The sequence below is a fragment of the Oncorhynchus mykiss genome, chromosome 17 (genome assembly GCF_057628025.1).
Source record: "Oncorhynchus mykiss isolate SJ-2025 chromosome 17, ASM5762802v1, whole genome shotgun sequence".
In the NCBI taxonomy this organism is placed as follows: domain Eukaryota; kingdom Metazoa; phylum Chordata; class Actinopteri; order Salmoniformes; family Salmonidae; genus Oncorhynchus; species Oncorhynchus mykiss.
In genome coordinates, this window is record NC_143038.1 from 13,827,160 (window position 1) to 13,843,108 (window position 15,949).

The 15,949-nt window shown below is 43.6% G+C and overlaps 1 protein-coding gene across 3 annotated transcripts; it reads right to left on the reverse strand.

Annotated features, from left to right (window-relative positions):
* Positions 1-157: 157 nt before the first annotated feature.
* gpr137bb (G protein-coupled receptor 137Bb) lies at positions 158-14,008 on the reverse strand. Of its 3 annotated transcripts, none has more exons than XR_016487759.1 (7): positions 8,972-11,029; positions 6,401-6,450; positions 6,020-6,285; positions 5,536-5,685; positions 5,188-5,316; positions 2,084-2,205; positions 158-1,183 (listed from the first exon to the last, which is right to left on the reverse strand). XR_016487759.1 is itself a non-coding variant. In XM_090204875.1 (7 exons), the coding sequence occupies exons 3-7, from the start codon at positions 6,161-6,163 to the stop codon at positions 1,072-1,074; spliced, it is 657 nt and encodes a 218-aa protein (XP_090061001.1). In that variant the 5' UTR covers positions 6,164-6,242; positions 6,401-6,450; positions 13,685-14,008; the 3' UTR covers positions 158-1,071. The 3 variants fall into 3 exon arrangements, 2 of the variants coding, with proteins under 2 accessions (XP_090061001.1, XP_021423871.3); XM_090204875.1 differs by lacking the exon at positions 8,972-11,029 and adding an exon at positions 13,685-14,008 and having other exon boundaries at positions 6,020-6,242; XM_021568196.3 differs by having other exon boundaries at positions 6,020-6,242.
* Between the last annotated feature and the right edge of the window lie 1,941 nt (positions 14,009-15,949).

Consider the following 15,949-nt stretch of genomic DNA (forward strand, 5'->3'; position numbering starts at 1 on the left):
TCTATACGCTTAAAAATATTAAATTAAGTCATTTTTAGCAATAAACCCTGAAAAGGGTTCTGTTGTGTTATTTGGACTTGTTCTGACCTCAAATGAAATTGTAGACAATGTTGCGGTCAATTCTGTTTCAGCTAGTGACTAAATCAAGAACTGTAAGTAAGCTGTCAACACAAATGTCCTTTTATTCATGTTTGTGTCAATACCGACCACGATACAGACAGAAAAGCGGACACAAAATAGAGCGTCTGATCAGTGAAACTTTCTTCATTACAAATTACATTAAAAAAAACAACTTCCTGTTAGAAATATAGAATCCAATTCTTTTCACCATTCCATCACCAATAAATTAATGTATGTTCATAGTCATATTTACTGCAGATCTAGATATGACATGATTCTGTTTCTGTATTTGTATCATTGTTATATACAGGCTTTAGGATATTGATATTGTCTAAGGTCAACTACCTTGATGTATATGTTTGTGCATGACTTAGTGCTAGCTTATAGTATGGGTTTATTTCACAGGTTTTCTAGATTACTTTCTAAAATGTCTATCAGTGGTTCCCAAACTGTGGGGCGGTCAATCGGGGGGGGACGCAGAGTTTTTTTGTTTGTTGAGGAACTCAGTCAGGCTTACAACTTACTCTTGAAATTTGTAATAGTAGAATGCACAAGGCACAATTTTGGGTAGTGTATCATCCATTTTCCTCTTGTCATTAATTGCATAACTTCGAGAGCTATTTATAACTTGTCAGAAATGTCCAGATCAACGAGCCCATGTCAGCTAACAGGAGGTTCCCCAATGATGGAACGGGGCCCCAAGTGAAATAGTTTTGGAACCACTGGTCTACATTATCACTAAGTGACTAATGCAGTACGTTGGCTGATGGACAAAATACAGATGCTGTCGAGAAGTGTCAAAGTGCATTGCAGTGCTGTACAGTGCAGTGTGGACTGGTTCAGAGTTGTGGTCAATTCCATTATTTTGCTTTTCAATTAGGAGAATTTGAATTTTTGCTTCCTGATTTGAATGAATTGAAATGGAATTGACCCCGACCCTGGACTCATGTCTCAGTATGGACGAAGCTCTCCCATCACCGGTGCCAACCGTTGTTCGTCCGTCCCTGTTTGGCCAGTGAAACTGCTGTTGTGGCTGCCCCAGTCGTAGCAGTCTGTAATTAGGCTATAGAAACCAAAATATAAACAAATACTTTAGTTTAAAAATAAAAACCAAACAATTTCATTGATTTTACTGAGTTACAGTTCATATGAGGAAATCAGTCAATTTAAATAAATTCATTAGGCCCTAATCTAACGACATCATATGACTGAGAATACAGATATGCATCTGTTGGTCACTGATAACTTTAAAAAAAAATGGGCCTCACAATGGACCTCAGGATCTGTTTTTGTTGTGCATTCAAATTTCCATCTATAAAATGCAATTGTGTTCGTTATCCGTAGCTTATGCCTGCCCATACCATAACCCCACTGCCATCATGGGGCACTGTTTACAATGTTGACATCAGCAAACCGCTCACCCACACAACGCCATACGGTTGTGAGGCCTGTTGGACATACTGACAAATTTTCTAAAATTACATTGGGGGTGGCTTATGGTAGAGAAATGAACATTCATTCTCTGGCAACAGCTCTGGTGGATGTTCCTGCAGTCAGCATGCCAATTGCATGCTCCCTCAACTTGAGACATCTGGCATTGTGTTGTGAGTAAACGCCACATTTTAGAGTGGCATTTTATTGTCCCCAGCAAAAGGTCCACCTATGTAATGATCATGCTGTTTAGTCATATTCTTGACATGCCACACCTGTCAGTTGGATGGATTATCTTGGCAATGGGGAAATGCTCACTAACAGGCATGTAAACACATTTGTGCACAACATTTGAAATAAGTATGGAACATTTCTGGGATATTTTAGTTCAGCTCATGAAACATGGGACCAACACTTTACCTGTGGTGTTTATATTTTTGTTCAATGTAGTTTCAATGTAGTTATTTCAATATGTCTTTTAAATCTATAACATACTGAAAAGTAACCTATCCCTGTCTTAACTGTACTGTACCTTGTGGAGTTGTTCTGAGGAGGGATGCTCCACGCCAGGTCATCGTCGCTATCGTACCGACGGGGGTTGTCAAAGAAGTAACCTCTGGACGAGAGCACGTGGTTTGGGATCCCTGATCCACTCTGCAAAGACAGAGCATACTGAATAAGCTAAAGAAATCGGGAACGCTTTATTTAAGAGTCCAGTTTAAGCTGGTACTCCCCTCAGAATTTAACACAACTAGTAACTACCTGGCATCAAATGGTATTGGCTTACATAGTGACATTAGCGTCAATAAATCCCAGTGAAACCGATGTGTAGAAGGTCCCTGGTTTGGGGCGGCAGGTATCCTAGTGGTTAGAGCATTGGGCCAGTAACCCAAAGGTTGCTGGATTGAATCCCTGAGCTGACAAGGTTAAAAAAAAATCTTGCCGTTCTGCCCCTGAACAAGGCAGTTAACCCGCTGTTCCCCGGTAGGCCGCCATTGTATCCTGGAAGGATATTGACCTCATCCCGTCGGTCGAGGATGCCTGGTCATTCTTTAAAAGTAATATCCTCACCATATTAGATAAGCATGCCCCGTTCAAAAAATGCAGAACTAAGAACAGATATAGTCCTTGGTTCACTCCAGACCTGACTGCCCTTGACCAGCACAAAAGCATCCTGTGGCGGACTGCAATAGCATCGAATAGTCCCCACGATATGCAACTGTTCAGGGAAGTCATGAACCAACACACGCAGTCAGTCAGGAAAGCAAAGGCTAGCTTTTTCAAGCAGAAATTCGCATCCTGTAGCTCTAACTCCAAAAAGTTTTGGGACACTGTAAAGTCCATGGAGAACAAAAGCACCTCCTCCCAGCAGCCCACTGCACTGAGGCTAGGTAACATGGTCACCACTGATAAATCCGTGATTATCGAAAATTTCAATAAGCATTTCTCAACGGCTGGCCATGCCTTCTTCCTGGCTACTCCAACCCCGGCCAACAGCTCCCCCCCGCAGCTTCTCGCCGAAGCCTCCCCAGCTTCTCCTTCACCCATATCCAGACAGCAGATGTTCTGAAAGAGCTGCAAAACCTGGACCAGTACAAATCAGCTGGGCTAGACAATCTGGACCCTCTCTTTCTAAAACTATCCGCCGCCATTGTTGCAACCCCTATTACCAGCCTTTTCAACCTCTCTTTTGTATCGTCCGAGATCCCTAAAGATTGGAAAGCTGCCGCAGTCATCCCCCGCTTCAAAGGGGGTGACACCCTAGACCCAAACTGTTACAGACCTATATCCATCCTGCCCTGCCTATCTAAAGTCTTCAAAAGCCAAATTAATAAACAGATCACTGACCATTTCGAATCCCACTTCCGAGCTGGTCACGGGTGCACCTCAGCCACGCTCAAGGTACCAAACGATATCATAACCGCCATCGATAAAAGACTGCAGCCGTCTTCATCGACCTAACCAAGGCTTTCGACTCTGCCAATCACCGTATTCTTATCGGCAGACTCAATAGCCTTGGTTTTTCTGACGACTGCCTCGCCTGGTTCACCAACTACTTTGCAGACAGTTCAGTGTGTCAAATCGGAGGGCATGTTGTCCGGACCTCTGGCAGTCTCTATGGGGGTACCACAGGGTTCAATTCTCAGGCCGACTCTTTTCTCTGTATATATCAATGATGTCGCTCTTGCTGCGGGCGATTCCCTGATCCACCTCTACGCAGACGACACCATTCTGAATACTTCTGGCCCTTCCTTGGACATTGTGCTCACTAACCTCCACACGAGCTTCAATGCCATACAACACTCCTTCCGTGGCCTCCAACTGCTCTTAAACGCTAGTAAAACCAAATGCATGCTTTCAACCATTCGCTGCCCGCACCCGCCCGCCCAACTAGCATCACCACCCTGGACGGTTCCGAACCTAGAATATGTGGACTACTATAAATACCTAGGTGTCTGGCCAGACTGTAAACTCTCCTTCCAGACTCATATTAAACATCTCCAATCCAAAATCAAATCTAGAATTGGCGTTCTATTTCGCAACAAAGCCTCCTTCACTCACGCCGCCAAACTTACCCTAGTAAAACTGACTATCCTACCGATCCTCGACTTCGGCAATGTCATCTACAAAATAGCTTCCAACACTCTACTCCGCAAACTGGATGCAGTCTATCACAGTGCCATCCGTTTTGTTACCAAATCACCTTATACCACCCACCACTGCGACCTGTATGCTCTAGTCGGCTGGCCCTCGCTACATATTCGTTGCCAGACCCACTGGCTCCAGGTCATCTATAAATCAAGGCGGAGCTTTACCTAGCATAATCTCAGTTCACTGGTCACGATAACAACACCCACCCGTAGCACACGTTCCAGCAGGTATATCTCACTGATCCTCCCCAAAGCCAACACCTCATTTGGCCGCCTTTCCTTCCAGTTCTCTGCTGCCAGTGACTGGAATGAATTGCAAAAATCGCTGAAGTTGGAGACTCTTATTTCCCTCACCAACTTTAAACATCAACTATCTGAGCAGCTAACCGATCACTGCAGCTGTACATAGTCCATCTGTAAATAGCCCACCCAATCTACCTACCTCATCCCCATACTGTTTTTATTTTATTTACTTTTCTGCTCTTTTACATCAGTATCTCTACTTGCACATCATCATCTGCTCATTTATCACTCGTGTTAATCTGCTAAATTGTAATTATTCGCTCCTATGGCCTATTTATTGCCTACCTCATGCCTTTTGCACACACTGTATATAGACTTTCTTTTCTCTACTGTGTCATTGACTTGTTTGTGTTATTGGCTTGTTTATTGTTTACTCCATGTGTAACTCTGTGTTGTTGTCTGTGTGACACTGCTTTGCTTTATCTTGGCCAGGTCGCAGTTGCAAATGAGAACTTGTTCTCAACTAGCCTACCTTATTAAATAAAGGTGAAAAGAAATTGTAAATAAGAATGTTCTTAACTGACTTGCCTAGCTAAATAAAGGTTAAAATAAAAAGTGCAAAGCAATTATTCGGTATTTACCGTTTATACAACTAACTAGCTGGTTAAATTAAAGAGTTTTACAAATCAGACATTTCCAAGCTTCTCTTTCCTTGTCATCTGAATTCTGGACACACACTCACCCTGTCCTGTGGCAGCCTGCGGACCCTGAAGAAGAAGACCACCAGGGAGGTTGGCAGCAGTTCCCAGACAAAAAGGATCACCCCGAACACGATGTAACCAGCGTCTCCCAGAGTGGACCTCAAGTCAGCCTGCACAGAGAGAGTGCATTTGTGTTTATCCCTCCAGAGGGTCTTCATTTGTGGCTTGTTGGTGTTAGGCTGTGTTTGAGTGTGTCTGGCGAAATGTATTTGACTTGTCCCACATATACTGTGTTTGTATCTGCCTGTCTCGGTGTGTCTGTCACATTCTTTTTTCTCTGTCGCTCTCTTCTCCCTCATTCTGTGTCTGGGATAGCGTGTCATCCTTACCTGGTCGGACACGTTGTACCAGTCGTAGTCGAAAGAGTTGATGGTCTCGATGTCGGTCAGAGCAAGCACCACCAGGTTGTAGCAGGCCCGTGATGCATACAGCAGAACCACCAGGACGCCAATCAAAGTCACCTGACACACCGACGTTCCCTGCAACCAATGTTGAGGGAGGTCATGAACTACCAATCAGCATTAGTATTTCCGAGGGTTCACAATTTCCCACCTCCAAAATAAATAAAGACGTTCAATTAAATTGAATTTAACTGCTTTTTAAGTTGACCTTAAATCTTATACGTCCTGTCCTACTTTCCGAAAACCATGGAGCAGACCCAGACAATCTTAAGTGTGTAGCTGTATGTATCAAGTGTCTCAGAAGGAGTGCCGATTTACGATCGCATGGACAGGCAAGACCTGATCCTGGATCAGCAATGCTACTCTGAGATGCTTGATACAGCCCTGTATCTACAAGTTCTGAAGGTCCTACCTTGGACTCGAGGTATATGCTGGCCAGGGACATCTTAGCCACCTTGTAAAGGCAGATGGACAGTGAGACGGCGCAGAGCACGAAGAGCGTATCGTTGATGGTGACTCTGACCAGGACAATGGTCTTGACATCGGTGGCGGTCATCTTAACCAGCAGGGCACAGGCCAGGTTGACCACCAGGAAGAGAAGACTGACCGCCAAGAAGACCAGGTAGAGAGGGAGTCTGCAAAAGGAAAGATATGGAAGGGGGAGGGGGGTCTAAAACCCTGCAATACATACCACATGAAATTTATAAAGGCTGTCACTAGGGCCCATACATTTTGAGCTATGTGAGGGTCCTGTATGTGGACAGGAAGAGAGGGGAAAACTCAGCCTACTTACTTGTATTTAAGGAGCTCTGGGGTATACTTGGACTTTGCCTTGAAGTAAACCTGTTTTGGGTGACATCAGAAAACAAGTTATACTTTGGATATTTTCCCAATGTTCTTTTAAGAATTTGCTCCCAAGAAAACAACAAACAATCAACAATGTGGCCTCTCAGCTGAAGAACCAGGTAATGAACTGATTCTGTCTCCAGATCAGATATATTTCAAAGAAATCCAAATAAATTGGACCCCTGTAGACTGAGCTCTTATCAGTTACTGTAAATAGCACCAAAAGAAACCCATGACGTGATGTCAACAGCAGACAAACGAGGCCCTACTGTATTATATTTAATAGTCATGTGTGAAGGGAAACAAATGCTGCGAATAGATGTAGCATTGTGTCTCTAACTAGCTATACAGAACAGTGGGTATGAGAATGTCAAGCAAGTGTGTGATTGCTGGTGTCTGCAGACTGGGCTGACAGGGCTGTGTAAGTCTCTATTGTGGGCCACCCCTCTGAGCCGGGTTCCTTTTTAGGTTTCCTTCCTCCTAGGGAGTGTTTTGTGCCCTGTGCTTTCGCTTCTGCTTTGCTTGCTCTTTGGGGTTTAAGCCAAGTAAATGGAAAGCACTTTGTGATAACTGCTGATGTGAAGAATCTATATGAAATTATTTATCCTCTATTTAAGTCTATTACAATTTAATTACGTGCTTCTGATAATGATTAATCATCTACACTGAACATGTAAAGTGTTGGTCCCATGTTTCATCAGCTGAAATAAAATATCCCAGAAATGTTTAGCACATAATGCATATTTGTTTTAGATTTTGTGCACAAATTCGTTTACTTTCATGTTAGTGAGAATTTCTCCTTTGCCAAGATAATCCATCCACCTGACAGGTGTGGCATATCAAGAAGCTGATTAAACAGCATCATCATTACACAGGTGCACCTTGTGCTGGGGGGCAATAAAAAGGTAGCTCTAAAATGTGCAGTTTTGTCAAACACCACAATGCCATAGATGTCTCAAGTTGAGAGTGTGCAATTGGCATGCTGACTGCAGTAATGTCCACCAGAGCTGTAGCCAGAGAATTCAATGATAATTTCTCTACCATAAGCCACCTCCAATGTCGTTTTCGAGAATTTGGCCATACGTCCAAACTGCCTCACAACTGCAGACCACATGTAATCACGCCAGCCCAGGACCTCCACATCTGGCTTCTTCAGCTGCGGGATGGTCTCAAAAGAGCCACCCGGACAGCTGATGAAACTGTGGGTTTGCATAACCGAAGAATTTCTGCACAAACTGTCAGAAACCGTCTCAGGGAAGCTCATCTGCGTGCTCATCGTCAACACTGGGGTCTTGACCTGACTGCAGTTCGAAGTCGTAACCGACTCCAGTGGGAAAGCGCTCACCTTCGATGGCCACTGGCACACTGGGTAAGTGTGCTCTTCACGGATGAATCCTGGTTTCAACTGTGGGCGAGCGTCTTGTGGGCGAGCGGTTTGCTGTTGTCAACGTTGTGAACAGAGTGCCCCATGGTGGCAGTGGGGTTATTATATGGGCAGGCAAAAACAATGAACACAATCAAATTTTATCGATGGCAATTTGAATGCACAGAGATAACGTGACGAGATCCTGAGGCCCATTGTTGTACCATTCATCCGCTGCCATCACCTCCTGTTTCAGCATGATAATGCTCAGATAGCCCCATGTCGCAATGATCCATGCACAATTCCTGGAAGCTGAAAATGTCCCAGTTCTTCCATGGCCTGCATACTCAACAGACATGCCACCCACTGAGCATGTTCAGGATGCTTTGGATCGACGTGTACAACAGCGTTTCCAGTTCCCACCAATATCCAGCATCTTCGCACAGCCATTGAAGAGGAGTGGGACATAATCCACAGGCCACAATCAACAGCCTGATCAACTCTGTGCAAAGGGTTACACCAGACACTGACTGGTTCTCTCATCCACGCCCCTACCTTTTTTTTTAAAGGAATTTGTGACCAGTGTATCTAAAAGCAGCATGCCCACACCTTACCACAACACCCGCTATGATATATTGTAAATAACTAGCTGTATGACTATATAATTGCCAAATGCTGTGTGCACATTGCACAATGAGGTGGCTGTGCTAAGCTACTAAATAAGGAAAATGTTGCTAATCTTCCTTTGCGGGGGCTTCATACCTTTACACTCCTGTCTTTCTTGAGCCGCCCCCTCCTTCCCATTGCCTTCGCGACCATCCCACCACTTACCTCTTCTAAGGGGAGCGTTCCCCATAGGATTGTATATCCCAGCTATTGGGGATGCCACCATTTCAACAATATCGGAAATAACAGTCCACAGCTATTCTGTATACACAACACTCACACCTCAATGTATAATTATATTAATACTCTGAACTACTTCCTAGACACTGAGGCTGAAAAAAAGGACAGATTGGTATTTACAACATATAGCATCCAACCGTAATCCACATTTTGGATCCCAATGGACCCTCACAATGGCCCAAATATGGCTCTTGTGGCATCCTGAGACCCCCCATTCCCTAAATGTGGCCCCTGGGAGCGCATCCTCACCTGGGCGCAGTAGAGGTTCATGAGGCTCAGCGTGAAGAACTGCAGGCAGACGGGGAAGCAGTAGAGCAGCCAGAAGGCGAAGGGCCCCAGCGTGTTGGCCGTGACGCAGTCGCGGAAGTAGAAGGAGAAGAGGAGGGCGCGCAGCGCGGCCCACAGCAGACACAGGAAGAGGAAGGCCGTCTGGTAGCTGAAGCGCTTGTGTCGGTATCGGAGCACCAGCCACAGCTGGGCATAGATGAAGGCAAAGAGGAGAGAGTAGAAGACGGTGTAGGCCACAGTGAGGCCAAGCTTGACGTAGGGTGGGATGGCCGGGGCCATGGTGGGCGGGGGAGGCAGGGAGCCGTTACCGGCTGCTGCCGTCGTGAATGCCGGCTCTGGTGCCGCTGAAATCCCCACGACGGTGCTTTTCTCCACCACCTGGGATGATGACTCCAGGGACATGTCCATCGCTTCTCCATTCATCCTCTGTTCCTCAACGAGGGAGAGAAAGAAGGGAATCCTTCTTTTTTCTTCTCTCTCAGGCAATGTGTGTCTGGTAGAGACGATATCTCCTCTCCATGGAGCCTTTGCTTCAGACTCACAGCTCTGCTGTCTGACTCAGAGAGAGGGAGGGAGACAAAGGAGGGAGGAGAGGGGGAAAAGAGACACCCCACTCTTTTTGCCGGTGCTCCTCGGAGAGTGGTTGGAGGTAATGTCACATGACCATGGCTCGGGGCGTTTCATTGGCCGGGGGCTCGGCAGGAGGCTGTGATGCATTTGAAGAGGATGGAGGGAGGCTACAGATGGATCGAGAAAAAGAGAGCGAGAGCGAGAGAGGGAGGGAGTAAGCGAGAGGTGCACTGACTGTACCTTAGACCACGTGCTGGAGGGACCTGTCATCTGCTCCCGCCCCCCTCTTCTGTCATAGACAGCATCATCATGCAGCCTGTGCCAACTGTTTATCACCCCTCCCCCATTTGTTTCTCCTCATTTCTTATTTCATCCATCCATACTGAAGGTTGTGTAATGGATGTATCACAGTGATGGTGGGTGCTTTAGCATACAGTGGGGAGAACAAGTATTTGATACACTGCAGATTTTGCAGGTTTTCCTACTTACAAAGCATGTAGAGGTCTGTAATTTTTATCATAGGTACACTTCAACTGTGAGAGACGTAATCTAAAACAAAAATCCAGAAAATCACATTGTATGATTTTTAAGTAATTAATTTGCATTTTATTGCATGACATAAGTATTTGATACATCAGAAAAGCAGAACTTAATATTTGGTACAGAAACCTTTGTTTGCAATTATAGAGATCATAAGTTTCCTGTAGTTCTTGACCAGATTTGCACACACTGCAGCAGAGATTTTGGCCCACTCCTCCATACAGACGTTCCCCAGATCCTTCAGGTTTCAGGGCTGTCGCTGGGCAATACGGACCTACAAAGATTTTCTATTGGGTTCAGGTCTGGAGACTGGCTAGGCCACTCCAGGACCTTGAGATGCTTTTTACAGAGCCACTCCTTAGTTGCCCTGGCTGTGTGTTTCGGGTCGTTGTCATGCTGGAAGACCCAGCCACGACCCATCTTCAATGCTCTTACTGAGGGAAGGAGGTTGTTGGCCAAGATCTCGCAATCAATGGCCCCATCCATCCTCCCCTCAATACGGTGCAGTCGTCCTGATCTTGCATGGAGCCCCAGACCGAGGGTGATTGACTGTCATCTTGAACTTCTTCCATTTTCTAATAATTGCGCCAACAGTTGTTGCCTTCTCACCAAGCTGCTTGCCCATTGTCCTGTAGCCCACTCCAGCCTTTTGCAGGTCTACAATTTTATCCCTGATGTCCTTACACAGCTCTCTGGTCTTGGCTATTGTGGAGAGATTGGAGTCTGTTTGATTGAGTGTGTGGACAGGTGTCTTTTATACAGGTAACAAGTTCAAACAGGTGCAGTTAATACAGGTAATGAGTGGAGAACAGGAGGGCTTCTTAAAGAAAAACTAACAGGTATGTGAGAGCCGGAATTCTTACTGGTTGGGTAGGTGATCAAATACTTATGTCATGCAATAAAATGCTTAAAAATCATACAATGTGATTTTCTGGATTTTTTAGATTCCGTCTCCCACAGTTGAAGTGTACCTATGATACAAATTACAGACCTCTACATGCTTTGTAAGTAGGAAAACCTGCAAAATCGGCAGTGTATCAGTGTACCACTGTATGTCAGTTAACCACTTGGCTGAGTAAACATTTTGTCCACAAATGTACCAACAATTCTATTATACGCTGGGTGTACAGAACATGGACAGACTGACCAGGTGAATCCAGGTGAAAGCTATGATCCCTTATTGATATCACCTGTTAAATCCACTTCAATCAGTATAGATGAAGGGGAGGAGACAGGTTAAAGAAGGATTTTTAAGCCTTGAGACAATTGAAACTTGGATTGTGTATGTGCGCCATTCAGAGGGTAAATGAGCAAGACAAAATTTTAAGTGCATTTGAACGGGGTATGGTAGTAGGTGCCAGGTGCACCGGTTTAAGTGTGTCAAGAACTGAAACGCTGCTGGGTTTTTCACACTTCCCAATTTCCCACCCAAAGAACATCCAGCCAACTTGACACAACTGTGGAAAGCATTGGAGTCAACATGGGCCAGCATCCCTGTGAAATGCTTTTGACACTTTGTAGAGTCCATGCCCTGACGAATTGAGGCTGTTCTGAGGGCAAAACAGAGTGTAACGCAATATTTTGTACACTCAGTATATATCCTGCCTTGTGGCACTATTGAGCATTGGCCTGCATGATGATTATACAATGGGGCAAAAAAATATTTGGTCAGCTACCAATTGTGCAAGTTCTCCCACTTAAAAAGATGAGAGAGGCCTGTAATTTTCATCATAGGTACACTTCAACTATGACAGACAAAATGAGAAAAGAAAATCCAGAAAATCACATTGTAGGATTTTTTATGAATTTATTTGCAAATTATGGTGGAAAATAAGTATTTGGTCAATAACAAAAGTTTCTCAATACTTTGTTATATACCCTTTGTTGGCAATGACAGAGGTCAAACGTTTTCTGTAAGTCTTCACAAGGTTTTCACACACTGTTGCTGATATTTTGTCCCATTCCTCCATGCAGATCTCCTCTACAGCAGTGATGTTTTGGGGCTGTTGCTGGGCAACACGGACTTTCAACTCCCTCCAAAGATTTTCTATGGGGTTGGGATCTGGAGACTGGCTAGGCCACTCCAGGACCTTGAAATGCTTCTTACAAAGCCACTCCTTTGTTGCCCGGGCAGTGTGTTTGGGATCATTGTCATGCTGAAAGACCCAGCCACGTTTCATCTTCAATGCCCTTGCTGATGGAAGGAGGTTTTCACTCAAAATTTCACGATACATGGCCCCATTCATTCTTTCCTTTACACGGATCAGTCATCCTGGTGTTTTTGCATAAAAACAGCCCCAAAGCATGATGTTTCCACCCCCATGCTTCACAGTAGGTATGATGTTCTTTGGATGCAACTCAGCATTCTTTGTCCTCCAAACACGACGAGTTGAGTTTTTACCAAAAAGTTATATTTTGGTTTCATCTGACCATATGACATTCTCCCAATCTTCTTCTGGATCATCCAAATGCTCTCTAGCAAACTTCAGATGGGCCTGGACATGTACTGGCTTAAGCAGGGGGACACGTCTGGCACTGCAGGATTTGAGTCCCTGGCGGCGTAGTGTGTTACTGATGGTAGGCTTTGTTACTTTGGTCCCAGCTCTCTGCAGGTCATTCACTAGGTCCCCCCGTGTGGTTCTGGGATTTTTGCTCACCGTTCTTGTGATCATTTAGGCTAGCTAGGTCCTAGCGCCTGAGAAGGGAGATATGGAGAATTAAAAGAAGGAAGAAGTGGGAGTTTTGTTTGTTTTGGAAATGTACTATTTTTATTAGGGAGGATTAAGTTAGTTTCACGATTACGTATGGATTTATTTCTTGGGGGGTTTCAACTTTCCAGTTTGTGGCGGCAATACACCTTTTTGGGTTGTAGCCCGCTATAAACAGCAAAGAAGAAGAAGCTCACATGTAAAAAGCATGAAAGCCAGTGAGGAACATTTGTATATGGTTAAGTAATTAAACAGTGCACCAGCGGTACTTGCTACTGTGGTTCCGGAAATTCAGAGCCTGTTGGGAGTATTTTGTTCCATAGGTTGCTGGCTGAGCTGGTTAGCTAGCGCAGTCACATTAACCATCATAAAATGTTGCTAACGCTAGCTAACTAGCAACTAAATACAACTTAAACAAGTCTCTAAATGTATGTTAGCTAAGTTATCCATGTTATTAATACAACTCCCATCTGCTGTCGACATCAGGATATGATGAGAGCACTAGTTTGTTCCAAAAGTGGTTATAGCTTTAACTGCATGCTCTGTGTGAATTCAGAGACATTTGGTGTCTAGCCAAACTGCAAACATAATTTTACCAGGTCACCGTGAAGCAATTTTAATGAGTTTTACTGAGCACCGTGTCACCAACTCGCCTTCCTAACGCTCTATTCCCAGACCATTGTTCTACGTCACAAAGCCTGTATTCCCAGCCCATTGTCCTACGTCACAAAGCCTGTATTCCCAGCCAATTGTTCTACGTCACAAAGCCTGCATTCCAGCCCATTGTTCTAAGTCATTAAGCCTGCTTCGCTATCGCTGGCACTGAGACCTGCCCACATTGAACTCGAAGTCTTACCTCATGTGATGATGATGATTATTATTATCAAGGTTACGGCTACCTTGTGCACAAGCTCACTGTTCGCCTGGCTACACGTTTTTGTGTCCCACAGCGTTTACGATGACATGGTTAACCATCTTTTTTTTCCAGAAATAGGTGTAAACCTGAACAAAATGCATGTCCCTGTCCTCTTTTTCAAGATGTGGTCGATTTAAACAGCCAGACTACATTTTTAAATTAAGAAATAACCTTTTTTGTATATATTTTTTTAAACTATTTGTTGCTTCTAAATGGCTGCTGGGTAATTTGATATGCGTCGAAATATGTTTGTTCATACGCATCAAATTGAACGAATACTGCGCAGGTTCACTGAATTGCAAACAAAATGGATAGGTCTAGCTCATTGATTGGTAGATCACGCAGTTGCTACTTCCAGATTATGAACCTATCAGTGTCACGAATGAGTTATGTAGTACCCACAGAAGGCCACATGGAGGCGCAAGAGAGCTATAAACCTATACTGTTTTTTTTGCCTTAAAAACCCTAACCCTAGTAGGTATAACCTATTTTTAGGTATAACCTATTTTAACCCTAACCCTAAACCCTAACCCTGACTTGTAACACTATGCACCTATAGCTGTAATGGTCACCATTTTTCTAACCCTAAACCTAACCCTGATTTACATAAAATAGCATGCAACAAAAGACTATATGTCCCATGATTTTCTAAAATGGTTAATCATTACCTATACTTATATATATTAGCGATTATTTGTATCAGTACCTGCTATGTTTTTTTTCTCTCTCCCAAAACCAACACAGGCCTAATATATATATATATTCTAAAATGGTTCATCATTATATATATATATATATATATATATATATATATATATATAATGATGAACCATTTTAGAATATATATATATATTAGGCCTGTGTTGGTTTTGGGAGAGAGAAAAAAAACATAGCAGGTACTGATACAAATAATCGCTAGTCAGATGCGCTAACCTCAACTCTAGTATACATGCATTATGTAATCATCTTAATATCTCATATAACAGTAATATAAAACACAAAAGACTGCCTCTTCAACAGCCCGCGAAAAAAAATGACATAATGCAACCCTCGCAATTAACACATATACCTCAACATGCCCTTTGCTTGCGCGAGAAGGCAGTGATCGCTGCCGCTGACAGTACGAGCTTTTGGCAGGTATTAGATCATGCTGGTTGATGAATTTGACAATGAATGTTATAGGAAAATACGTTTCTCGACTAGAGGTGACTGAATTATGTCCAGGATTAATTGATCAAAGTTATTGAAATAGTAATCAAGTATAATTTCAAGTTTCAAGTTCAAGTTTAACAAGGAGTTACCTTGTTGGCCCCCTGTCTCATACCACTTTCCTGCCAGTCCTTAAGCAGCTACGTTGTATTGCAACATAGTTATATATTAGAACAACACAATTCTATGAAAGAAGTCTAACCTAATTTTCATAATAATCGAATAGAAGTGGATATTCTGATACAGAACTACTCACTTCTTCATCTTCCTCTTCTTCATAGTCTATTACAAATGTGTCTCCTTTAGAACTAATTACATTACCCAGCCACCAGCACACACTTCCATCCTAGCTGCTAATAAACATGTGTTCAATTTTTTCCCCCAACACCAGATCCTTTGCACAAACAAGGATTAGCTGTGTACGGTTTTCTTGATATTCCTGACAATAAGGGAAACCAGGTCATATTACTAGTTTTGTCATATTGTATTCTAAACACATACATGTCATCTGATTTTCTAATGTCTACCACTGTTGCATCATATTCTGTATCTAAAACGTTTCCACTAAACGTATGCTGAACACATTTTCCAAGTAACTGCAGTGGCATTTTAATACATTTTAATACTTTAATACTTGGTAATCTAACCACATCTAAATGTCCTCTCGTACGCCCCAGATCTTGTGCTTTAAGGTGCTGTTTGCTAGCATCTCTCATCTCATCTCTCTACCTCGTTCCTTTGTGCAACAAGATCAGTTTGTCACACCCTGACCATAGTTTACTTTGTATATTTCTATGTTGTGGTTGGTCAGGGTGTGATCTGAGTGGGCATTCTATGTTTCATGTCTAGTTTGTCTAGTTCTATGTTCGGCCTGATATGGTTCTCAATCAGAGGCAGGTGTTCGTCATTGTCTCTGATTGGGAACCATATTTAGGTAGCCTGGGTTTCACTGTGTGTTTGTGGGTGATTGTTCCTGTCACTGTGTTTGTTGTCACA

Coding starts and splice junctions, on each gene's coding strand:
- gpr137bb (XM_021568196.3), bottom strand. CDS start 9,433: ATGAATGGAGAAGCGATGGACATGTCCCTGGAGTCATCATCCCAGGTG. Junction 5,317..5,535: donor GGTACAACGTGTCCGACCAG/GTAAGGATGACA, acceptor CTCTCTGTGCAG/GCTGACTTGAGGTCCACTCT. Junction 1,184..2,083: donor CCTCAGAACAACTCCACAAG/GTACAGTACAGT, acceptor TGGTTTCTATAG/CCTAATTACAGACTGCTACG.